This window comes from Cyprinodon variegatus, unplaced genomic scaffold (genome assembly GCF_000732505.1).
Source record: "Cyprinodon variegatus isolate N-32 unplaced genomic scaffold, C_variegatus-1.0 Scaffold29, whole genome shotgun sequence".
In the NCBI taxonomy this organism is placed as follows: domain Eukaryota; kingdom Metazoa; phylum Chordata; class Actinopteri; order Cyprinodontiformes; family Cyprinodontidae; genus Cyprinodon; species Cyprinodon variegatus.
Window position 1 is genome coordinate 1434756 of NW_015150482.1, and position 26635 is coordinate 1461390.

The following is a 26635-nucleotide window of genomic DNA, read 5'->3' on the forward strand; positions in this document are numbered from 1 at the left end:
TCTATTCTTCACAGCATTCCTGATAGAGTCCTGCCTGTATCAACCCTCACATTTTCCACCTTTATGCAAGACACTCGACATCCCTGTGTATATATTTGATGTGTACAATCAGCATGTGTATGAGACGGAGGAATGAGGTCTGATAGGGCAGGCAAAGCGGTCTCATTCTCACCCACTCCGTCTGCTTCTCTCAGGACATCTCTGCAGTTATCTGGCTGATTTTTTTCACCCTGCTTCCAAGAAGATTACCAGTGACAAACTGGGATGGCTAAATCGGCTTGGTAAACCCGCTGACCCAACAAAGCCCCAACCGCCACCTCAGCCACTATCTCCTTAACACCACCTTCTAAAGGCACGGCATTTGGTCGTCCAAAATAACAGTCTTAACAAGATGATGCTCTGAAGAGATATCTCTGTGATAACTGCATAGGAGGAAATATTAGAAAAACTTTGCAGCTATGTAATACAGCATAAACTGCATAACATAGAATTGAAGTGAAACTGACATAAGTGGATACTATTTTCAATCTGATTTATATTAAATGCTGTTCTTAATTCCTGGATTTGTTCTTTGTTATTTTTGGGGTTTCAAACTGTTTTGTTTGGCATTTATGCAAATGTACTACTTATTCCTAGATTAAAGAAAAATGGGGCTACTCAGAAAAACAAACAAACGGTATAATCAGATTGATTCTGTGCTTCTTTTGGAAACCTATTATCTTGTCCTGTCTTCCAATGAGGATTAGATTGCAGAGCTTTTCAAGGTGCTTTAAAACTACCACTGATTACGCATGCCAGGCTTACACCATCAGGGTGTGGGTCAGTAAGTTTACTGTCTGTGGGATTGTTGGATCTAGATGACTTTCTCTTACTGTTTGTGTCTGCTGAATTTAGAGAAAGTTGGCCTTGTGCGACTTGGTTCCCATGGCTGCATGCCTTCATGGTGCAGCTTTTTTCAGCTTACTGCAGGAGACAGACCCAACGAGACAGCCAAAAACACAATGCTGTTTGAAAAAGGCTGATCATCTTCATTTCAGATGAGTGCCCTGCTTGTATAGAAAGTAAGTGATGAAACAAAATGGACTAAAGCTGCTGGTATACACATAAAAACCTGGGGTTTGCTGTCTAATCCCACTTCCTATCCCCAAAGCCAGGGTGTCGGGAATGAATCGGAACTCAGCTGATTGTCTGCCTCTGTTTAGAAAGGACACAGAGAGGGGACGGCCCATCAACATCAGCCTTCTTGTCAAGCCTGAGTGATATACATAGAGACTACACATGGCAGGTTTTCCTGTCAACAAAAAAATTCCAAAGTCTGCCCACCCAAGAAAAAGGAAAACTAAGGGGTGAGGTGGGGCGTCGGTGAGGATGAGGGAGCAGTGGGAGACCGGTGGTAGGTAGAGAGTTGGAGCTAAGTCACAATGGCTGCTGTCACAATGTGTCAAGCATTGATGTCATTCTCAGGAAAGGGCTGGAACAACTGGCCTCCCTCACCATGACCCCCTATACAAGTAGGGCATTCATTATCCCTCTACCCCCCTGGCAAAACAGAGGGCTTCTGCTGTCAGTTTCATATATGCTGTATCCTGTGTCTTTTCAACCCTACACCATCCCTTGGCCTTTGAGGAAACACCTGAGAGAGTCGAAGCTGACTAAAAAAGATGTGTGAAAGGATATTAGTGAGTGACCTTCTGCAGTTATTCAAGCATTTAGAAAATCAAAACTTTCCACATGCTTTGTATACTATCGAAAACACTGATTTACTTTTTCCAGAGTTAGAGAGTGGGAAATAGTGCAAGCTTTACAAATACCAGCTAAAAGACACACAAATCTTAAGCAAAGGTTAAGATTTCAATTATATTATCTTTGATGAAATGACTTGCTTTTATCATACCAAAAATATCACAAGATGAGCGTTTATTAAGGTTTATTACAATGGCTGTGTCCGAATGTCCACTCAAACCCCTAAATCCCTCAATCACTATATAGAGCGGGGACTATATAGTAGACTTCATGGGGAACTCAGTTACCTGACCGGTCAGACTGATGATGATAACTACTTTTTGGGTCTCTGTTGGTCACATAACTCCTCACACGGTGCATGTGCCATCTATGTTATTTGTCGCTGCTATCACTACCCGAGAGTTGGCGGCTTTCACAACGAATCCCATAATAGGAGACCTCTCGCAAAGCAATCTGGGATATACTTGCTCGTATAGTGACCATCCACGAGCACTACTTTTCAAGGTGCATTGTGGGAAATTTAGCAAATACTACTTTTTCCTCCACTAGATGTTCGGACACTATTTTAAAATGGTGTAACCACTACATTGTGGTTGGGGGGACGTTTAGACACAGCCTCTGTTTCATTAAGAATAAAGTAAATCACTATCATGTCAGCTATAAAGAAAATAAGGAATCACTTATTGGAATTTGACAGCACAGCCTTTGTGTTGTAGATGTTAAAAAACTAAGCTGTAAAGATCTTTCACCATGCAAGCCAGTGAGATCTTACAAGAACAGACACACTTTCAACGAATTGGTTTGTGGCCAAGGTAAAAGATAAGCTTCAGAAAGTATCCTGTACTGAGTATTTTGAATTTTACAGATGGATCTATTGTTTATTTGAAGATATGTTTAGAATCTATTGGTACTCCGTTTTTATCAAAGGTATAAAAGCTTTGTAGTTTAGTGTAGTTTAGCTATAAACCTCATAAATATGCAAGACGCGTTTTATTGGAAGAAAATAAGTGATCATTAAGTTATTCTGGGGTGATGACAGAGAAGACAAATGAAGGCTGTGCACTTTTAGATTAAGTTACAGCGTTCGGGTACTTGGTAAAAAACTGATATGGTCACAGACGACAAAGATGTTGTAAAGGTGACTCAACTAATGATTAACCATTAATCTGGGTGCGAGCAGAGCGGTTTAGTATCCATCTAATCTGAAAGGAAATAACAGGAACTGATGCATGTAAAATATTATTGACAAATGCTCACAGTTTGTGTTAGCTTTGAAACATGGACTTAGTTTCTATTGTCAGGATTAGAACACTGGTAGTGCCTATCCAGAATACACCAATCCTTGTCGTATTCATTTTGCTCTCCTGAAAGCCTCTTCATTTTATTCAGCTCAACTCAGCTGGATATCCTGAAAGCACCTATACTTCTTTGATCTTCCTGGTTTGACTTAAGTGGAAATAAATGACGATATGATACTTGAAGGGAGGTTGTTATTGTGTTTTTATTGATCTAAAAATGTCCCGTTTATAATTTTTCAAGTTTGTACGTATTGCAGAAAAAAAATATGATTAGTTTTCACCAAAAACATTTTCAAAATGATAAAAAATTACATATATAGCACAAGCTGAGGATAACATAGCGTCATCTTTCATTCACTATCACCTTTCTAGTCTCCTGGCTGATAGTGTCCTCTATGTTTACCCGAGACTGGACACAGACATCAGAGCTAGACATGTCATCAGTTTTTCTCTTCCCCCAAGTGTGTCTAGTATGTGAGGATTATTGTCTGACATTTAGCTAAGGCCTGTCTAGTTAAGATAAGGGAGGCTAAAGGTATCATAGCTCTCTGATCCAGGGTTATATGTTTAGTCTTTGTGGTCTCTGCTTCAAGAAATGGTCGGCTGTTGGGTTTTCTGTACTTTCGCTGGCCACTGTGTAAAATAAGCTAAAAGATGAATTTTCCACACAAAAAGCACCCAGAAAACCAAAAGGTATGCAAATAGTGATAGGTAGACAGAATCAGGGGTTCATGAGGTATGGGGATACATCATGGGAAGCAAATAATAATCCTTGCCAAGTTTGCATTAAGGAGATTACCATTAATGGCAAAAATGTTGCCAACTTGATTCATGTTCTACAGATACTGGGTCTGCTTATGGCTTTTAACCCCACTAGAAATAGCCTCATTGCAATTCTGGGCAGGCTATGTTTTAATGCTACCTTAGCCCATACAATCTTTGTTTTTTTGATTCTGCAAGGGCTTAGAAGGGATAACTCTGACCCTGAGTTAATCCAAGATTAAACCAGGACATTAATCACTACCAACACTAACCAATGATCTCTGACCTCCTCGTGTCTCATGGCTGCCACGCTGACCGGCATCAGCCAAGGAGAGTTTTATCAAGGTTCCTTACAGAAAAGATAGCAGTTTGTCTGCCTTTTCTGAGACCCCAGAATAATTCTGAGGAATCACGAGAATGGATGAGAGAACTAGATAACTGGCATGGGAACAGGAAAGGATGTGTTATTTTTGTTTTGCAGACTGTGAAAACCCAATTCCATTAAAACAAAACTTTGTTTTTGCAGATGTGTATTATTAGATCAGGGATCTCAAGGGAGGATCTCTTTCCTGACCACATCTCCAAATTCCACATTCTCCACACATATACATCTGTTTTTATACGATTTCACTAGACTGTGAGAGATGGACTTTCATTTGTTTGGAGAGACACCAAAAGCTAAATGATGGATGTCAGTTATTGGTCATTTTGTGCTAAGTTACAGGGCAGCATCAGGGGCTGATACACCTAGTGTTTTCCATCATTGTTGCTCTTTGGACAAAAAGCACATCTGTCTGCTGTTACGAGAGTTTACATGAAAATGGAGACAACGTAACCCCCCTCCCTTGCCGTCTCCCTCTGTCCATCAGCACACAGGGCTTGGCAGACAACAGGCAAGGGGCTTAGGTGATGGGAGCCAGAGGCCTCGCGATAAGGCCATCTCTCCGCATGAGGGCTCATCGGAGCTGACAGTGAATACAAATTGGTGCCATTAGCGAGGGCAGGGGGGCTGTGGGGGAGTAAGGCGGCTGGGCACTACAGTGGCTCCTAATTATAGACTGGGTGAGACCCCCCTAGGTCAGTACTGAAAGTGTCAGGGCTGGGGGGGTGCAATAGCAATGAGGTGGCTACGATGCTGCAGAGCAAGGTGTCGACCCCCACTCCCCTCTGCATGGCGACTTGTGGATAGGCAGTGGATGAACAGGGTTAATGATGTGTGATGTGGGAGCACTCTTAGTGTATATTCATCTTGCAGTTTACATTAAAAACCAGTTGTGACAATAGAGGGTCATGACCTTTCCCAGTGGGGAGCCTCAAAGCAAGGGACGGCATAAACAGCCTCACTTTATAGGTATTTATTTTTTATGAAGGAATTTAGTTTAAAATTATAACTACTACTTCTCTCAACAACCACAGTTCTAGATTTGAAATTATTTTCATTTAACAAAATTAATATTAATTTCTGTCCAAAAAAAGAGAAAATTAAAAAGGGGTATTATTATCTATATTTTCAACTGGGAGTTTAACAATTTATATTTGCTGATTAGCTCCAAGATTTTACAATGGGAAACGCCTGTTTACAATGACCATAATCTTCAACTTCCCCAAAGACTCTCCTTCCAGACTCTAACTTGGCCAACCCCAATTCAGAAGGGATATAACTTTAAATATAAATCTTCCATGAATTGATCATATTTTTTTTTAGCTTAAAGGAGCATGGTGCAAGTTTCTGAGGTTTTGCAGATGCTTGACCCTACTGGCAAAAGCTAAAATAACAGCAGTGTTGGGCACATGAATAGGAGAAGAGGAAAAGTCCCATAGTCTGCCATTGCAACTGCAGAAGTCCTTTGTCTGGAGGTGTAATGTAATTAGGGTTAAGACAGGTAAAAATATTGAAGTTAACTTGAATGGAACATCACCATATTTAACAAACCAATGGCAATTCCCAGGGCAGATCTGAGCTCCCACCTTAATAACAGCTTCCCTAATATATCCTCCTGTCTTAATCTGTTAACGTTTAGACTCCATTTGGCCTGTTTATTACACTAGACAAGATTTTTATCTTTTTACACTAATATGGCGCCTGTGATGTGGTTTGAGGTGCACTTGTTGCTGGTCTTTTGTGATCCATCTTAAATACCACCGCCCCATTTTCTCACTCTGGCATAGACTCAACAAAGCAGCCAGATTGAAATAGAGCATGCAGTGCTACACATCCACGTACACTACGAGTTTGGCCCAAATCCCACTCTCTCTTATTAGTTTATTTATGGAGCTTATAAATGCAACTGTAGTGAATAGTGAAAGACGTGTTTTGCATGTTAGGGAAATATATTGGCATGTATGGGAAAATTTTTGCTATGTATCTTTAAGATGCATTACTGCTTGGAGTTTGATTTTATATAAATGCACATAAACAACTCAAATATTCTATTGACATTTTCCATTATATTACACTGCCTTTCACCTATAATATAGACTGCAGGAGAAGGGCACCAGCCCCACCATGACCCAGACAGATAAAATCCATCCTTTCATCAACTTCCTCTTATTAATATCAAATCAAAATCTCTTATATTAGATAATCTGTAAACCATCTGTTAATTCACCCCAAGACATGTCAATTTACAGTGTATTTTTAAAATGTTAGCTTTTCAACAAAATAATGTTTTTAAAAATGTCACACCCTTAACCGTTTTCTGCTTAGGTGACAAAAAGAAAACAGCATTTTTTTGTGAGAATTAAGTTAAATAACAATCACCTTCATTTTTTCTCATTCTCTGCGCCCTATATGTTTTTTTGTTTTACTTTTAAAATTGATTAATGATCAACTAAAAACAGGCCCCACTGTTCCAGTTCTAGTATTTTTTTTATCAGTATGACCATGTCAAACAATACGCACCATAAGTGTTACGATTTTTGAACACTTAGATGCTAAAGTGGTCTATAATAAACAATAAATTACCTTATTCATTTGTCAACTCACCGAAAAAAGAAAAAAAAAATCTGATTGTTGATTAACATATTTGGATTGTTCTAAAATTAACTTGCATATAATGAAATTGTGAAGACTTTTCGCTAAGCTTCTGTTGTGTTCACATACACACAAACACCCACATCCACATTCAGGATGCGGTTAATCTCACAGCACTTAACAAAAGTATTCCTCCCCTTTGCGTTTGGACTATTTGTCCTAATCAGTGGGTCAGATCATATCTCAGAGTTTGTTGCCCTTCCTAGCTTATTTGCCAAAGTATTTCATCCTTTTTGATGTGACACTGTCACCCCTCCCTACAGGGTGACTAAGCCAAGTTAAGCAGCTGTTGCGTTCTTATGCCGTTATCGTTCCTTCTCATTTAGCAGCACAGCTGACCTTATGCCTACTCTCCAGTAATCACACAAGCATTCTTTAACAACTCTGTCACCTCTGTGTTGGCTTTGAAACATATCGCTTACACAAACCGAAATTACCCATGTAAATGTTTGACACGCAGACAAGTCCGGTTTGAAGTAGCTGTTGAATGAGGCTGTGAGCCTCAAAACTGGCTGATTAGAAGTTGCTCCACTAACAAGAATTGCAGGTGGCATATCAGGCCCTCAGCGGGCAAACACTTGTTCAGGAACATGAGATGGTTCTTTAATCTCCATCTGCTAGTTAGTATGCCCAATGATTGCCCCTATTTCAGGTGCTTCCTTATCCTGAAAAAGCAGGAAGTCATTGTGAGAAACTTGGTGCTAGATTAAGATAACAGGGAAAAGCAGTGGCTGTCAGATACAGGCATCTGGCTATAAGCCAGAAACAATCTAACTGTGTAAACACGCTGCTTAATTTGCATGTTAATTAACTTTTTTTTTATTGAACTGTAATGAAAGCTTTAATTTGAAAAACACATTGTCACACTGCATTAAGGAAACACAAGAAACGTGGCAGACAGACGTTTGTCTGCAGTTAGTGTTTTTTTGCTATGACTAGTTTGCAGGAAAGTGAATAATCATTGACACGCACCAGTGAAATACCACACGGTGGGTCAGAAGCTCAGCAATTGTGTTTAAACGTTAAAACTGTACGTCCTTAGACAAAGTGGCTTGTGCTTTTGTTTATGCGGTCATTTTCCAAACATATTTCCAAATTAGATCGAAGTATCATCTGCAGAGAATTACTGTAGAGCTTAGAAGGATTAGCTTGTTTGTACCAGAAAAGTAAACAGAAATCTACTTAAGCAATCGGGTTAGAGAAAGATAAAGACGGATTGACACAGGTCTACTAGATCAAGAAGCAGATTGTAGCTGACTGTTTTCTCAATCTAAAACTCAACTTTACTGCAAAGATGTAAACCAAAAGAAGACAGCAGACAGATGATGCTCTTCTGAATTAATGGAAACTACTGGTTCTAGCAGGTCTCTCAAACCTGTGTCACTGTCGCCTGTGGCAACTTATCTCATTAATGCACCTTATTAAAAGCTGACCCAACTGCCAGACTTGCAGTTCCCCACATAATCTCTCTGAAGCTTTCTCATGCAGTTCCACCAGTCATTCTCGTAGAAGAAGCGGGTCTTCTGAGATTCAAAAGAATAATAACAACCTTTTAACTGCAGTCTTGCTTCTTTGCATTGACAGCATTCAAAATATTTGGCAAGGATTCTTGACAAGGGTAGCCTTTGATGTGTGAGAGCATGTCACCTCTCCCGCCCTCCCTTAAACACCCTAATTATCACTCCTGCCACTCCGTTGTGTGTGAACTAACACACCTCTCTCTGACGGGTTGGAAAGCGCCTCGGGTTGCAGTACAGGTAGAACAGCTTGCTTGTGATGCGCCAAGGTTTATGCATAGGGTATTTTTGTATCTCTATATCACCACATAACAACAGTAAATATCCTTATTAAAGAGAACCTACTTTAATTTAGAAGAGCAGTGGCTGTCCCATGTGACATCCACTGGTAAAACGGCCATTACTTATCATGGGCCCATGAAAGGAATGCATGTCCATTTAGCTTAAAAAACTATATCTAGTTTTCTGACTTAAATTTTTGACAAAGGAATTCATTCTTCACTTTCCCTCCTCGTCAAGTAGTTGATGATTCTTGCTGAGCTGTCTAACAACACTTGGTTACTCAAGTAGTGAACAAGCCACTAACCTAACCAGAACATAACATATATGTACAAAGGATATGTACTGTTAGAATATTAATGCTGGTTTAAATTTAGCTGTTAATGTTGGCATCTGTTTTTTAGCTTCACATTGGTTTTAAACTGCTATTCATTTTTAATAAGTCTTGATTGTATTAGAATTGAAGTTTCCAAAGTTGGGGTTGTTAGATGGTTTTCATTAGGACATGATCCGTAAGGTATATGGAAGGCCAAAGTATGTCATGAAATATGTAACTGTGAATGTCCACTAAAAAAAATAAATGCACTATAAATTAAGTAAATGTAGTATTTGTTTGTTTAATACATGATTAAAATATTAAATGTACCATTCAATTGTAAGATGCACAATTAAATTTCACCATTAAGTAGTTGAAATTTGATTTAAAAAGATTAATTCAATTATTGATTGTCATTTTAAGAATGCATATATCTGTAAATGAGCATAAGAACATAACGCTACATTTATTATTAATATATAGAGAAGTGTTTATAAGTATTTTTAGGGAGTCGCCATTCTGTTTCCTTTGATAGCCTGAAATGTTTTGGAACCCCTGCATTAAAATTACTACAGTTAAACACTTGTGGAATATTCCACATTGTTCCATTGTTCCATCTTCCACATTGTCCATGTTCCCTCCATATCATTAGAAAAGCATTGGAGAAGTATTTAGTCTTCTATAGTTCTAGTGAAGACGTCTTCAATTGTATTGTAATGAAATGGATTGTCTAAAGCTAAGAGTGAACTTTCTAATTATTGGACTGCAACACTAAGAGCTTTGAACTGATTTGATCATTGCGACACAATTTGCTTGTAGTTTCCTTCCTTTTGAGGGTCAAAAGATTCTCCCTCTCACTGTTACCCAGTCATCTTCCCTCTCCTCACCCTACTCATTTTTTAGGAGAACTGTGAGCACAGACAAGCTTTGAATTGACACAGTAAATGTCCTGCAGTTTTGATTTCCCTGATTTGAAACCAGAGATATATGCAGCGGGTAGGAACACCCATATTAGAGCCTGTGATGATAGTAGTCTACACTGCCAGGATCAATGATTAAGTTTTAAAGGATCTGTTTACATGCATCAGTTTGGCTCTATAACCAAACCCAACCCATGTTTGAATCCCTAACCTTTCTCTTTAGTAAATAAACACAACTTAGAGGGAGAAAAATATGACAATAGTTTAAAAACAGTGGAGATTTTGTCTAAACATAAGGTCTAACATTTCAGTTATCCTGTAAATAATTTGATTGGGTTTTTTTTGGAAATGAAATTGAAGGATTTCAAGTGGGATTACCTGTGCAGTGCTAAGGTGCTGTGGAAGCTGTTACCCTGACTTAATTAGAAGGATCTGCTGCAAACTGATGCCCAGTACATGGTAATATCCATTAACAGATAAACATGACACCTAAAATCTAACTCCTTTTCTTCTTCTTCTGATAACATGGTGAAATGATTTCCTGTACACCTGCAGTACGATGTAGTTTCTTACATCTACATATGAGCTCTTAAGTGAGCTCTGCTGGTGAAGTTTTTCTGCTGAAACATATTTCCAAAGTAAACGTTGCCTGTTGGCTATTAATTCAAGATGGAGAGATATGTTATAACATGCTCACCTTGCTGCCCTGAAGATCATTGTCAGCACCCAAGTATTTTACGAGGAAAAGGCATGCCGCAGAATGGGGGGGCTGACTCAGTCTGACATTGATCCATATCCCTGTTTCTATGTTTCCCATGCTCTGCATTTACAGAAAGATATGTGTTATGGTCAAATGGAGTTGTTTGTATCTTGTCACTCAACTTTATTGAGCTTTTAACTATGTTATAATACTATTCTTTCTTAAAAATCAAGCCCAAAGTGGTTGTGCGTTTAGAAATTGTTACCTGATCTTATTTTGGATTTAAGAAATCAATGACATGCAGTAGAACAGCAGCCAGCACTTTTTCTGCTGCTTTAGTTTATATTGGAAAGTCCTTATAATAGTTTTCACTGCAATTAGCAGTTAGCAATTTCACTGCAAGTAGCAATGATTTTAGGCACATATCAATGTGATACAAATGACATATACAATAGCACAACTATTAATCCCAATTTGCTATGAATAATAGCTGACACCAGGTTTTGCTTGCAGTACCGCATGGAGAAATGTGGATGTAAAGAGGTCCAGGTTTAACTTTGGCTTGTTGAATCAAGAATGCTGCAGACTGACTCAGATTTTTTTATAGGAACTATTATAAAGAAATCCGATCTTTATCTTTTCCCAATGTCCTGAAATCCCTAATTATTGACATTAGGAGAGCAGTAATATCAATCTCACTGTGCAAGGAAAGGAAAATAATTCTCCCAGCATTTACTACAATAATGAAGAGCTGACATGTTGAACTCCATTCCACATTTTTTGTGAAGTTTGTGTTACAGTATAGATAAGCTTAGTTAACATGGATAGCAGTACTTAAATAATGCCCCCCATGTGCATCACTGGAGATTGTATATTCTCACCATAACTTAACTTGGATAAAGGCTGCCAACTTTTTAAATACAGCATGTACCGTTACAGACAGTGGCTAAAAAGTTAAAACAGAGGAACTTTGAGGTCCTCACCTCTGCCTTCCTGTTATCTTCGCAGTCTCACTTGCTCTCCCAACCTTAAGGAACCATTCTTTACCAAGTATCTCACTGGTACTGGAGCTAGCCTGCTGTGTTTTCTTCTAATTGTAAAATTAGTTTCATGTCTTCATAGATATGGGGCTTTTACTGATCAGAACAACTATTAGATTTTTGAAATTATATCTGGTCAATCACTGATCAGGGCCAGCTAAGCTGTTATCTTGGTGTTTCTTTCAATTGGCACTAGTTTTAGGAAATTCTCTGAAATCAGCAAAGTACCTGATTGGCAGAATTAATATGTAATTAAAGACAGGTGGTTTTGCATCTACTACCATTTTCTCATTTTCTCAAGCAGTAAGCTACAGCGTGAAAGTTGCCATATACTGTAAAAGATAGAAATACAGCTCTGGACAGCTAGAAAGCCAAAGAACACAAAGCATGTTTATTGCTAAAAAAGCATCACTGGTAGTGACAGTTATCTGACTATGTCTTTTTCTTGTTGTTGCTTTCAACAAAAAGAATAATAGTTCATATTGTTTTGTGGTTACAGGCAGAGAAACAACTGAAATGCCCTATTTGCCCCTCATGGGTAGATTAAAGGTATATTGGAGGATGTTCATTTTCCGGGTGGATCTTCCAAATAAGTGGTCCTCCCAAATGTCAATCATTCTGGTCATGTTTACGTAATGCCATCTTACGTGCCCGTCCCCATTTTCACTTACCAGTGGTGAGTCTAACAAAGTGGAAAAAACAAATCTTCTTTTGGAAAGGAAGCTTGTATGAGCGAAGCAAACAGCAACCTTTAAACAGAGCGTGCACAAGGAGAAATGGGCTTGTGCATGATCAAGCATTTAATAGGTGTTCCCTCTTGGGGGCGGATACAGGGCTTTGCATGTGCATTTCTTTTTTAGAGTGGAGAGGGTGGGTCTTTTCAAAAATTTGCAAAAATCCTGCTCTATACCTTTAAGACATCCAAAGTATGTGTAGCTATGTGTGAAGATTGCGGTTTTCTTAGTTTTTTTTATGTGTGAGACATTTTAACGGTTTATGCAAATCATATTTTAGCTGTTTTAACATCAATGAAAATACTCAAATGAGTCTCAATTCCTAGAAGTTGAACAAAGACTGCACTATTGATCTATGAATTTAACTTTTACTGTAAAAATCACTGGATATGTTTTGCATACCAGGACTTTATAAATGTACTGTATCTTGATCAGTCTCCACGATCTGTCGATCAGTCAGTTGTTTGCATGTATCATTTATCAGGTGTCTTATGCTGACACTGAGTTAGAATGACTGGAGGAGCCATTCAGCTTAGCTCCCTGTTCTCAAACCTCAGTAATGACCTTTCTAACAGCCACAGCAGAGTGTTGAGTTATGGGATCAGTCAGTGGGCTATGTCAGCCGACATCACCACAAGATGCTCAGAGAGAGGCCGTGATTGTCTGTGTTCAGCAGACTGAAGGATGGACTGGATCAGTACTCACTTGTACCCCTCTCCTTTACTCACACTTTCTGACATTTGAACCCCTCAAAAATATTTATTAGATTATTAGTTTAATCCTGAAATGTTATGACTGACTGCTGTATAAATGTAGTTGAACAAAGAAAAGTGATCAAAGATATCACAATGTGACTGGAAATGGGGGTTGTGTTCCTTTAGTGGTGCCAGTCCTCAGCAATGTGTTTCTTAAACAATGCTCCCGCTGTCTGTGCGCACCCCACCCACTCAGTCAACTAACACACAGTAATGGGCTTCTTTAAGTGTTTATCTGGTTTAATAGACACACTCATGCTCTTCTTTTATCCTTTTTAAGTCTTGAGGATAAGTCTCAGTGTGCTGCTAGGCTCTAATGTGTCTGACAAAGAGCAAAGCAGCTCAGCTTCCCTGAGTCTTTCCTGTAATTGTATTCTGCAACTGCAAAGTTGTAGACGACTTTTTTTTTGCGGAGGGGGGTTTCAGGGTGCAACCTTATATGTCTGCTTCGATAAACAGTGCAGGGTCATTTGCAAATTTGATTTAGCTGCCAGCATTTTAAATGATTCTGGCAGTAAGACCAACTCGTTTTGGAGCCCGTTGGGAATGACAGCTCATTTTAACCCAGGTGCACCAGTTTCTGCTTATGCAGTGTGCTGGTAACATTAAAGCCTCTTGACTGTTTCTTTTTTTTTTTTTTTTGCAGAACAGTCTTTTTGCTTGTCCTTTTCAAGCTGACTGTGACATGCTGCTTGGTTGGCACCAGCCTCAGTCCAGAAACCTGCTGGGCGGCCTGACCTTAACTCAGTCTGCTGCCATTATACATCCTCGGTCGACATTTCAAACAAGCACAATGCCGTGTGGCCTCGCCTGTGGTGACGGTTGACTTTGAGGTTAAGCCAAAGAAAGCTGACAAACCAGAGAATATTTGATTGCAGGAAAAACTTTGCTCTGAAATTTCAACAAATTTATTCTCACGCCCTTAAAAAGCAAACTGGTATGAAATGTGAATACAGTAGATTGCAAGTTTCCAAAAGTGGAAGTAGACATTATTTTTTTTTTATTGAGTAAGTTAACATATCATGTATGAATCACACATTTTCAAAATTTTAGTGTGCTTATTTGGGTCTGATGTGACGTTCAGCACAGAGTAGCACAGAATGGAAAAAGGGAAAGGCATGTTTTTAGTGCAAAAATCAAAAAAGTTTTGCTTGCACTTGAATTGTGCCCTGTCAGCTCGGGAAATCATTAAGAACAATATCAGATGTGGCTGCTTGCAGCTTTGGGAGATAAGATTAAAGAAGCTATTGACAGAACTATTAGTTATTAAAACCAAAAATCCGTAACTGTAGTGCACATTTCCCATCAAGACTGTGAAAAATTGTTATGGTGACAGCATCATGGTGTGGGGTTTGTATTCAGCCAGGGCAGAGTTGATAGAATGATAGATGGCACTACATAGCAGAGCAGTGAGAGCCATAGCTGCAGGGTTTAGATTGACACATAATTATGTTAGAATGGAAGTTGAAAACCTTAATTTGAAACTATGGCAAGACATGAAAACTGCTGATCACAATCACCTTAAAAACCTATATTCATTGGACATGAAAGCTGCCGGAACCATTTCCCCCCAAACTACCTTTGTTATACTTTGTATAAGACTATGATATAAAAGTCTAAATTAAATGCTTTGAAGTGTATAGTTGTGGTTTGAAATACAGTGAAATTTCAAGGGGTATGAATACAGTATAAGTCATTCATCCTGTGGCCTGGTCATAATGAACGGTCATAATCTACAAGTTTGGGGTTTTTCACCAACCGCATCCTCTTAGAGGCATTGTCAGATACTTCATTTAGAAGCCATTTTTAAATAGGGAAACAGGATTCAAACACGCTGCAAAGTAGATTTAATGCAGCCCTTGTGCTCGTTATCAGATGGCTGCTGGATTAGATTACACGTTTGTTTCCTAATGTGCAGTTCTCTATAGGGCACACTGCTGCTTTGTGCTGCTCACATTCCCTTCTCAGCTGACAGATGGTCTTATCCAGCGTCTCTCTAATAACAAACACAAACCGAAGAGCTGCTGACAACCTGTTTCAGGAAGGACTTGAACTGGCCCTTGGGAAGTGCATGCAGTTATGTGTTTGTGTAAAATCCGTTCTTATTTGCGCACCCGCAAACACACAGAGACTCATCATTCAGCCCAGGTCTCCAACACAAATAAGCATGGGTCCGACCTTGTGTGACAGAGCTCTGACAGATGCCAATCACTCTGTGAACCTATAAACATTCCTTTGGTGGGCACAGTTATTACATTGAACTATACAAATATAGCCAATCTAATGCTATTAATCCTTGCTTATTGATGTAACCTCATGTTAAATTTAGACCTCACTGGAAAGACAGCTAAGATCAGATTCCTTGGGGGAGTCTGTTTAGAAAGATCCGGAGATGGAGTTTATTTTAAGTTCTTAGGTCGGACACATTGATGGCTATGCATGCTTAGGTATCCAGACCTCAAAAACACCCCAAAGGAATGTTTCTTGTGAGTTTTAAACACACAGAACATGACAACAAATTTGGGGCTTGTGGAAAACACAGCCTTAAAGACTTTTAAAAAGTTCATAATAACCCCCTGAGTGCAGAAACTACTTTGCAGACCTGGTGTCCCTCATTTCCTCTTTGGTTTCTTTCATTATGCCCTAGGAAACCAATGTTTGGATCCTTGAGTAAAAAAGCCAAACATAACTAACTGTATTTGACAGCTTATCCTTCTGGTTTGTTTCCACCTTAGCTTGGCAGCACCCCATTAGTGCACAAAAACCTCAAAGATTCCCTCAATGGTGGTTAGAAAGTAAATCTTGCTGCTGAAACGGGACTTTCCTGCTCTTTGAGTGAGAACTTGTTTGGCCAACAATATGTGAATGCCAACCATCCGTGCCTCTCATTATAGATGACGAAGGAGTATGTTTGTCTATGGTGGGGCGCATGACCTCCGCTGTGGCCTCTCTGCTCCATCTGTAGTTGGCTGCTCAACCGAGGAGGACGTATCAAACAAACACTCCTACATAGATCTGACAGAAGATTTTCTAACTCTCAACTTGCCAGTACATGTTTGCTACATCTTTTTATTATTGGCCCATGCACTTTTATGACCTTTGGAAAATGGTGTCCAAGCAATAATAGGAATGTTTAAACCCATCAGAGGGGTACAGAAATGTAACCCCACTCTATGATAAAGGAATCACTTGTGAACACATATCAGTCAAACTGCTGCATCTGTTTTTCCTGACTTCCCACAGAAAGTCACACTCAGTCTCTAGTGGGAGATTTCCTAGATCTTTTGATCCACTCAGGAGGTATTAACCCATCAACGCAGTGTGACATACCCTCAGTAGCACTTGTTTCTAATGCGCGGTGTTGGGTTACAGTTGTGCTCATGGAAAACCATCAGATAAGTTTATGTAGCTATGCTGCAGTGGTATGAGGGATATGTCTGTTGTGCATACATGTGTGTATGAGAAAACATACATATATAAATGTGTTCAGCAGTCATATATTGCACACTTTCTGTCTCTATGCAGAGCTAAGGTCTACCGGTACGGCTCATCACTTCGCCTACCTGCTCAATGCATCTGACTACAGGATCCTTCGAATGGATGAGGACCATGACCGAATGTATGTTGGCAGCAAGGACCACATCCTCTCCTTAGATCTCCATGACATCAACAAAAGCCCACACATTGTAAGACTTCTATTTATGCCTAGGATTGTGACCTTAATCTGGGATAAGGGAAACACCTTTACTGTAGCTATTGTATTTCTGTATTGTTTCCTCTCAAAGGACTCCACATTTTGCCATGTTTCAACCCAAGGTCTCATTGCATGTTTATATGGTACAGAGACACAACAACTGTGAGGTGGATGCATGTTTAAGTAAAGTTTATGTAATTCATAGAAAATGACAGTCCCCTATTTCCGACTCAATACCTGAAATTATTTCACTGCTGTTGAATCAACATCCATGTTTCCCTAATTTCTCTGATAGAGACATAAAAGAGAATGTCTCTATCATCGTTGCACATGTAGAGAAGCAATTTAAGACTCATTCCTCTTGCCAAAATATCTTTAAAGCTGCACTATGTAATAATGTGATGACTATTTGTCTGAACAGATCGGTAGTATTGTACATTAAATAATGTAAACTAATGTACAGCAGTCTTTTCCCTGCAAATTGTTACTTTCATACAAGTCAGTGTAGTATAAGTCTGCCAATGAGGTATCATAAGGTGATTTAGCATCTCCATGATTTATAGCACTTAGCAGATATGGTACTTACAAGTCCAATAACAGGTCTGCATCAGTTTTGCCTCTTTGCATTTGTTTGAATTCTTGTTACGCAGCAAACGCCCTGACCAAGTTCACTCTGCATGCCCTGTATCATTCCAATTCTCATTTCCTCTTGCTTTCCTTTTCTGCCAAAGCGTCTCTTTGCCTGTTTTTTGCTCACTCTGACATGTCACAAACTTCCAAAGTAAAAAATAAACACTATCATTATCTGTGGGTAGTGCACCACAAGGTGCGTGACTATTGATTCTATAAACCTTTCAATGGGAAACTGTACAGCTACTTGTATTACTGCAAGAACAGAGCCACAAGGCTGCCACTGTGTCAGTCGCATAGAAACTTGCAAGTGTGATTTTCCGACCAGAGCCAGTAGGGAGATGACAGATTATTAATCGTCTCTTAAGCACTAAAATACTTAGACTTAGAATAGTGTGTACTGAGGTGGAAATGTTACCCAGTGTTGCTTTAACTTAACTAATTATATATAAGAACATACATTTTCAAATTCTAACCCAATCCCAACTTTGACTATGACATTCTAAGATACAGAATGCTCATGTATTAGACTGGCCTTGTCAAAGTTTATATGTTGACTCTGAAGTTTGACTCGGTCATAAGAACAATTAAATTCTATGGTCTAAACTAGTAGTTCTGGCTAATTGTTTAGATTTGCTGTTATCTTGTAACTGTAACCTTTGCCACAACCTTGGGTGATTTGCTGCCTTCAGCTGGTTGTCTTTCAGTGTTTTGCTCAGTTTAGCTTCCCATTCCTCCATAATCTGCTACAAATACCCTCCTTCTTCATGCTGAGGAAGATAATCCCCCTCCATCATACTCCCACCACCAACAAAGGGGATATAAAACAAATGAATGCCTTACTTCGGAGATTTTGACATAAATTTGTTTAGAATCATGTGTAATATTCTGTCCACTTTACAATAATGTTCTCCGTGTTTTTACTATCAATCACAATCCCAGTTAAAACATGTTGAGATCTGTAAATGTAATGTAACAGAATTTTATTCTATTACCTCAATGGTAACCAAACTGGTGGTTTTTGTCTGGCTTCACTTTATCTGGTGTGTGGTTCATTAAACCACTGTGCCTGGGTTCCAGCCATTTCAGCAGGACTGGTATTGGCTGATGTGGATTTCCCTTAAGATTTTTAACTTTAAAACTTCAATAAATGGATTAATGTGTGACAGGTTTGATTATAACAGTAAAGCATGTTCTTGTGTCACCTTTTGCAGATACATTGGCCAGTGTCTGAACGAAGGCGAACAGAATGCCTTGTGAGTGGGAAAGATGCCAGTGTAAGTATCCTTAAAGATGCTTATAAACATGTTTTTTCCCCCACTGACTTGAGAATAAATGCAGTTTTAAAGGTATTCAACTATCTCCATTCCTCATCGTACTTTTAATATAGATGACTGGTTTGTCTTTTGTAGACTTGAAATCAGCCAAATTAAAAAATAATTGGCGAATAAGGGACTTAAAGCAGATATTTATAGGGTTGCATCAACTCTGATAGTTTATGGAATATTCAGAAATTTGCTTGATTTTAATTTTGATAAATTAGATTTATGTAAATCTTAGAATAGCAGCCCCATTTGAATTTCACTCAGTGAATGATTTACTGCAATTCCTGTTTTTCTAGGAGGAGTGTGCAAACTTTATCCGCTTGATAGAGTCGTGGAACCGGACACATCTGTATGTCTGTGGAACGGGAGCCTACAATCCAGTCTGCACCTTCGTCAACCGCGGACGTAAACCTCAGGTTAGAAAGTAATACCTGACCAATGCAGTGCCAAACAAGGAGAACTAAACAGATTAAACAGCTCCATCATTAAGGACCAAGTGTGGTTTCCTTTGTTGCCTCACCTACCCAAGTTTGCCTTGCATCCACCCTACATTAGTTGCCTATTATCATAGTATTTGTCCATCATTGGTAAATCCGTTCTTGATTACCGTGTGTCCTCATGTGGTTAAAAGACCAGCTTCTCAACACACAGCTGCTGCCAGCAGGGAGTAGTTAGTACTTCTCTGTTTAGTGTCAGCATTTAATGGGAGCCTGGACTAACTGCTTTGCCACACTCCCTAGTAACACCTCACTGTTTTTGAATGTCACCCTAATTCACACAAAATTATCCAGGGATTTGTTTTTTAATAAAAAGCAGTAAATTAAACTTATAAATGCTATTGGTGTTTCCTGTAGAAATCACAGAGATTTCAATGGCAACCACCAATTGCACGAGTCCCTTTAAAAATCCAACAGCTTGCCCGTGAACACACCACCAGACTAATGATGGACCTCCATCCAGTTGCTCACACATCCATCCACCGCTTCATGCATTCATCCAGGCCAGCTGCCAGACTACAATGTGGAATGTTTGGTAATTGCAAGTGGGACTCCCATTATGGGGTGCAAGTGGAAGGTTCCAGTGTTGGTCCATTAATGGGAGCGTTATTATTTTTTCTGGAACACCAAGCAGGCGGGCTTGAGTCATGCCCCCAACAGCACCTCTCTCAGGCGGTCCAGCTCGTAAACTAAAAGACAGAAAAAAAAGCAATTTACACGTGCCTAGTCCTTATTAATTCAGAGTGCTTGTTGTTTCTGATTAGACATTTTAAGGATGCTGATGCAGGTGTGTCCTCATTGTTTTTTGGATGGTGTTGGACAATTTCTTGCCTTTCCAGTGGGTTTTAGCAGCTTGTAACAAAAAGAGTGAGTCATTATTGATTAGAGTGCAGAAAAGGAGGAACACTGTTGCTCACTTACGTATCACCATCTAACCAAATATAAAAACATACTCTATCCCCTGTGCAACCATGCACCACCTTAAGTAGTGCTTTGATAAAAAACTATTTTACCTCCTGATTTTCTGTACATTTTGTCCAATTATAACCAATGTACTTTGTTTGGTTTTCATGCGGCAGACCAACAAGCAGCTCACCATAATTGTCAAGTAAAGGAAAACATGTTGGGATTTTTTTTTTTTTTTCTTACAAAGGTTGTAGTGTTCCACATCATGATGCTGCAGCCTTCTACTCTAGAGGCTGGAAAAAAATACATACTATAATTTAAAGGTTTTTACCCTAAAGGGCTGATATTGTGGAACTGGCTTGTTTTTCTTACAATGTGGGATTTTTTTTGTTCAAACCAGAAAAGCCCACGAGTATGTACATTCCACAAATCGCAAATTTGGCTCTTCTCCTTTTATTTACATAATTAATGGGATGGTGCTAACATAACCATGCTTCTATGGAGAGTGGGATGATTTCACCAATCAAGTATTCGTTGTAAGTGATACTGCTTGTTTACATTTTTTAGCCTATTATGTAAGGAATCAGGATTAAAAACATTTCCAAGGCTGCTAACTCCGCAGTATGTACATACACATACTCAAATTATCATGCGTTCCTTTGCAAGCACATATGAAAAATGGTCAGAGCTCTAAATGTGGTACTCCAGAAAATTATTTAATTTGACTTTAAAAATAATTTCAGAAAGGGTGTATATGCAAAATACCAGGCAACAAAATACCATAAGACTCATTTAAATTGAAAATTTTAAACAAGAAAAATAGCTACAAAATCATCCCTAAAACTTCTAGTTACTTTGTGATGGCAGCACCATGATGTGGTGATGACAGTAAGAAAGGTCCTCCCACTTTACAGTATCTATTACTTTGGGTCGGTCACATAAAATTCCACTTAAATGTATTGGGGATTAGGAGGCTAAAGGCTAAAGGCTTATAAAGACTTTTTCCAAACACTCTACACATATTGGCGGTTTGTTTTACTTGAGTAATTGGCTAAAGCAGTTAACAAGTTTGCAAAGAAGGGCCTTGATCCTCCCTCGCCTGCCGCGTAACATCCCGATTGTATTGCTGTTTCCTGTTTTAGACGTCCATGTATCTTCAGATGGCCGAGGCCAGGGGAAGGGCTAGCCGCGCGGCCGAACCCAGCGCGGTGCACGAGACACTTGGACTTAAGGTGCGATGAGGGCCCTGTTTGCAATACGGCCCCAGCAGACTGCTGGGGTCGTGGTCACCAGCAGCATGTCCCCATTCTTTGTGTCTGAGCACAATGCCATTTTTAATCAAAAGCCATCGTTCATTTATCTTTGTAACATTTAGCATGCACCTGTTTTAATTGTGCATAGTTTTAAAATTTGATTACATGTTTCACTCATTTATTGTCTGTGTCCACCTTATTGTCACAGCACAATGTCTGATTCATCAATGTTCTTTGTTCGTTTTGCCTTATATCTCTGTTAAATGCCATGTTTTGCATGAGACCTGCATTATCTTGTGAAATGGGCTTATCAGGCTGCTAAAAACACAAGACACAATTTTAATAGCTTTGGCTTTGGCTCTGTTTTAATGCATGGCATTCAGTTTCATTTATCATACAATAAGACACATATCATAAGCAGTATATATTATAATCATTCATAGCTCTTATGTGAGTAAAACCAGCTTGCCCCACCCATCAGCTCTTCACCCCACAGAGCCCGAGTCAGCATCTGACCTACTCCCACAGCAGGGCATGTTAGCCCAGAGCAAACACCAGCCATCTGTATTCAACTAGCTGCACTGTGAGGAAAGTAAAAGAGCAACATACTTGAACATGTCTTCACTTGAAGCGCTTCGGAATATGTAAAGTTACTTTAGAAGGATATTTAGGGCTTAAAGGAAAGAAGGACACTTTGAAAATGGTTTTAGTGCCTTATGCCTCTCCAACCTGACCTTGTTACACACACCAAGCTTAATTTTATGAGGGTTTTGTAACAGGTGAACACTGGAGCTACAGTATTAGCTGTGAAGTAATGATAAAAACACTTTTTCAAGAAAATAAAAATCTGAAAAATTTGACATGCATTTTATTATGACCACTAGAGTCAATACTTTGTGTTGTTACCATTTGAAATCAGTTACATCTTGATGTCTTGGGGGGGTCGTGTCTATCAGCTGTGCATCAAGACACTGTCTTAAACTTCCCTAGGGTATAATGCAGCTACCATTATGTTCCACTGTTTGTTTTGGTTTAGCATGATATGAAATGTCAATTCTGCAAAATGTATTTCCTGTTGTCATTTGAGAAGAGCACTTTCTTCCCCATATATGGTGTACATGTAGTAATGGTCTTGTCCTATATACTGCTTCTTTGCCCTGGCTGTATCCATGGTTGTTTAGATTGGATTGTGGTTGAGCATCACTGAAATTAATCTTAAAAGTGAAACCCAATGCAGCTCACAAATTACCACCAGAAGGAATTTGAGAAATGCCACCAAAGTGGTCGATGCCAAGAGACCCTGAGAGACAGGACTATTTTTGGGGATGCGTTATGGGTTTTTAAGCATGGATTTGGTCAAGGAGAAGGGAATGGAAGCTGTCTAAGCTAAGGCCAAGGCTTCGCTAAGGAAAGCAATAGATTTTATGAGGTGGAGGGTTTTTTTTACTCCCCTACTTGAGCCCAGTGGATAGAAGCAATATCAGTTTAAGACGTTTGCTTTAGCACTAACCTAGTAAAGCCAGCTGAGGCGGTCGGGGACAGGATGACTCGTTACTGAGGTGTGTGCAAGTTGTATTTTTACCCAAATGTGCAATATACTATACTGTATGAACCAATAGGAACTAATAGAAAATTCTACAGCAATAGTCACTGTTCAGCCCTAAGAGTGGAGTAAGACTATGTAAGAAAGCTATTGCAGAACTAAGCAAGTTCACATGAAAATCTAAAAGAATTACACTGTTACATTAAAGTTAATATAGTTTATCTGCAAAAAGGGTAAATAGTTACACTTTAAGCCGGGCATACGCTGTGCTATAATTTAAATTTTTGCACGCACAACGAAACCGCAGGGTTTAAAAGTTCACAACTCTCGATGTATTCTCACACACTGTGCGACCTGACGCTCTGATGCGACCTTACGACGGCCGACTGAATTTCAAACCTCTTTGATTTTCTCCCGATCTTACAATTCCTAATCGTGAGGTGGTTGTGAGAGGGTGATCGCCCTTCATTAGCCCCTGTAATCTACACGACGCACCACACATGATCACGCTAACTGGAGAATCTGCCCGAAAAGAGCGAAAGTCGTACAGTGTATGCCCAGCTTTAGTTCTGTTTGGAAGGTAGTTTATAGCAGTCACCTTTATTCAGAGTCATGAGATTTAAGGAGGCAGAATCCAAAAGTCCACCACACTTTTAAGAATATTTGTCTAAAAATCTTAGACCAATTCATCATTTTCATTCCAGTTTAAGATTATGTGCTTTTTTTATTTATTTATTTATTTATTTATTCATTTTTTACTTATAGTCACACTATAACACCAGGAAGTATTTATAGAGTAAAAATATGCCCAAAAATCGTGCATGAATACTTTTGCAGAGCGTCTACTTAGACTTTATTTCTTGACTGTGAACTTTTCTGCAGGGTAATTATTTGAGGCCGTTTTTTTGGTTTTTTTTTTTTGCGTCAAACAGATTTTTCTTTAAGTGCAGATAATTATCTGTGACTCTCTTTTTCTCTTGCACTTTACTTTCTGGCATGGCTCTGAGTCAAGTGCCAGCACCTTCTTATTTGCTCAAGTGGTGATTTTAATCGAAGATGAATAGGGAATTGCAAAAGAGTATGTGTGTGATTCATTGAAGTGTGTTTGGCAAAGAGCCACAGTCTCTTCCCTGCTGTAGTGTTGATGGACACTGACAAAGATGGCTCCATCTCCGTCCCCGCCGGGAGTGAAAAATGACGAATGGACATGCGAGGCTGGGCCAGAGGACATGTCATCACATGCCACAGCTTTATTTTACCCTACCCATACGCAAATTCCTTCCAATCACTTACATGAGCTTGTGTTCTAAGATGTCACAAGTGTTGAGCATCAGTCATCCAGCCTCCATCCTTGGCTTGTTTTTCCTCTGCTGGATTACAGGTGTCAGCAATCAGCCTGTAAGCATTGAGAACCAGAGAGGTGCTATGCTTGCAGCTTGTTATACAGTGAGGCACAGCCCATGAAATGCTTGTTTCTGGAGTAGACCTGGCACAGGGACATTGATTAAAAATTCCTCGCTTTCACTGCATGCATTTTTCTGTATGAACTTACACTCATTATTCTAACACTTCATCCCCCACCAGGCCCTGTGGGTCCCACAGGTGTCAGACGCAGCGCACATGCTCTCTTCCTTTCCCCTACCCCAGGGAATCACAGTGGCAAGATGAAGAGTGCTGAATTTATTGCCATCTCCATGTGATTTTTCTGTTTCAGGAAGAGATTTTCCACTTGGAGCCTGGAAAAGTGGAATCGGGGAAGGGGAAGTGCTCCTATGACCCGAAGCTCAACAGCGTGTCAGCTTTGATTAGTGAGTATTACTTGGTCATGTGAGGGTGTGGGCGTTGATATTATTCCGTCAACATCCTATCAAAAAATATCCTGTGGGATTTTTTTGGGGTTTCTCTGTGACCTTCAAGCTTGAAATTAGGATTTACTAGAGTTGTTAGGCTTATTCAGCTAAGAAGTTGAAACAATTTTTTTTTTTTTTTAAACCACAATCTGTGAATCTAAAATCTATTTCAAATATTCCAGTGTAGATATGATAAGTGTATATTGTGGCCTTTATTTATCCTAAGCTGGACATAACGCCAAATAAGGCACTGGAAGAGATCCCTTGTATGCGTTTGCAATATTTATCAATTTCTCTATGAGTGATTATCATTTTAGGGTCACAGGGGGTTCTTCCCCAGTAACTATCACCAATGTTCATTGGGCCAAGGGTGGGGTGTACCCAGGGCAGGTCACAGACTCACCACACAACATGCAGGAATGCCAAAGGACAAATAACTGTGTAGTCAAGTTAGAGAAGCCATTTAAGCTAACATGCAAATTTAATGAATTTGGATGAAAACCAGAGTATCTGGATGGGGAGAATATTTAGGTTATGCTGAAAGACACCAAGTCATAATGGAAATCCAGAACTTTCTTTTAAAGAAGTGCACCTTTATGTAGCTCTGCTTTAAATAAATAGTATTGGCTACTATTTATTTGAAACAGAGCTACATAAAGATCAAGGTTCAAATACACGATATAAAGTCAACATTTAATAAAAAACACTAACTGTGTTTAATAACTCTTTTTTTTTGTTGGGAATTTTCCCCTTAGAGCTAATAAAAACACAGCATCTAACATCTAAGATAGGAATATTGCATCAAACCATTTAAGAATGATTTGACATACATCTTAAGACTAAATGAAAACATATACTGTAGATAGACATTTCAGATATACTTTAGACAATATGTTAATCATTAGGCCAAAATTATGTTTTAAAATTGTACCTTTTTTTTTGACCATAAGTGTAGTAGTTTGACCATAAGGCTCAGTCTAGATGCTATAATTTCTTATGATATAGCAATTATAACCACTCTCCTCTTTCCCTTGGTCTCTTAGAATATCGTCGGTAGTATAAGGGGATCTGTCTGTAGGGTGAAGCAGCGGGTGAAAATAACTGGCACCGCTTTCCCATATTTGCACTGTACCAGCTGACCGGTATCAAATGAGGACTGTCGTCCAATATGGATTTGCGTCTTGCCTCCATCATTTAACCTCATACAAGGGACACCGTTGTTATTGTTGATAAGGATTAAAAACTCTGTGCAACAACAGAAGATTTAGCATTGACCACTGTTGTGTTCTCATCAACAAAATAGACGGGGAAAGCAGCGTGCCATTTAGGGAACTTTTTAATGGCTACTTGAAAAGATTCACAACTGATACAGCCTTCATTCCTAACTATACATTGTATCAATACGCGCAGTGCGCGACTAATTACTGCCGTATTACTACACAGAAAATAGTTCCTTTTAAACACAACAACCACCAACTGTTCAGCTCCCCACTACATTAGACATGCAGTCATCCATGGACATTTTAATGATACATCATCCATCTTCACATTTCACTGCTGGGGACCATGACATTGAGTTTAAAAGTGGTAGAAAAATATATTTTTTCTGCTCTCCCGATAACTGACAACTTTACACCTGTATTCTATTAGAAACCAACACATAAATGTACAGCAAAACTGAAAGAAAAGTATTTCCACTCACATTACCGGTATATACAATATAGACCTGTTTATTGTATTGGCTGACCCAAAGTGGTCTTTAATTGGGACTAAAATTATGCATTTTATTATTTTTGAGAACTAAAATATCTGAAAAAATGTGCTTTGTGATTTGTATTT

General features: G+C 39.1%; 1 protein-coding gene across 5 annotated transcripts in view; it reads left to right on the top strand.

Annotated features, from left to right (window-relative positions):
• The window catches only part of sema3f (sema domain, immunoglobulin domain (Ig), short basic domain, secreted, (semaphorin) 3F), a 74955-nt gene that overhangs the window by 31361 nt on the left and 16959 nt on the right, over positions 1-26635 (top strand). For 3 of the 5 annotated variants that reach the window (XM_015398706.1, XM_015398715.1, XM_015398723.1), the window contains exons 3-7: positions 16624-16784; positions 18637-18699; positions 19044-19163; positions 21293-21382; positions 24661-24754. In XM_015398706.1, the coding sequence (XP_015254192.1) occupies positions 16624-16784; positions 18637-18699; positions 19044-19163; positions 21293-21382; positions 24661-24754 (528 nt within the window). The remainder of the gene's footprint in view (positions 1-16623; positions 16785-18636; positions 18700-19043; positions 19164-21292; positions 21383-24660; positions 24755-26635) is intronic. The other 2 variants (XM_015398729.1, XM_015398738.1) reach the window with 1 other exon arrangement.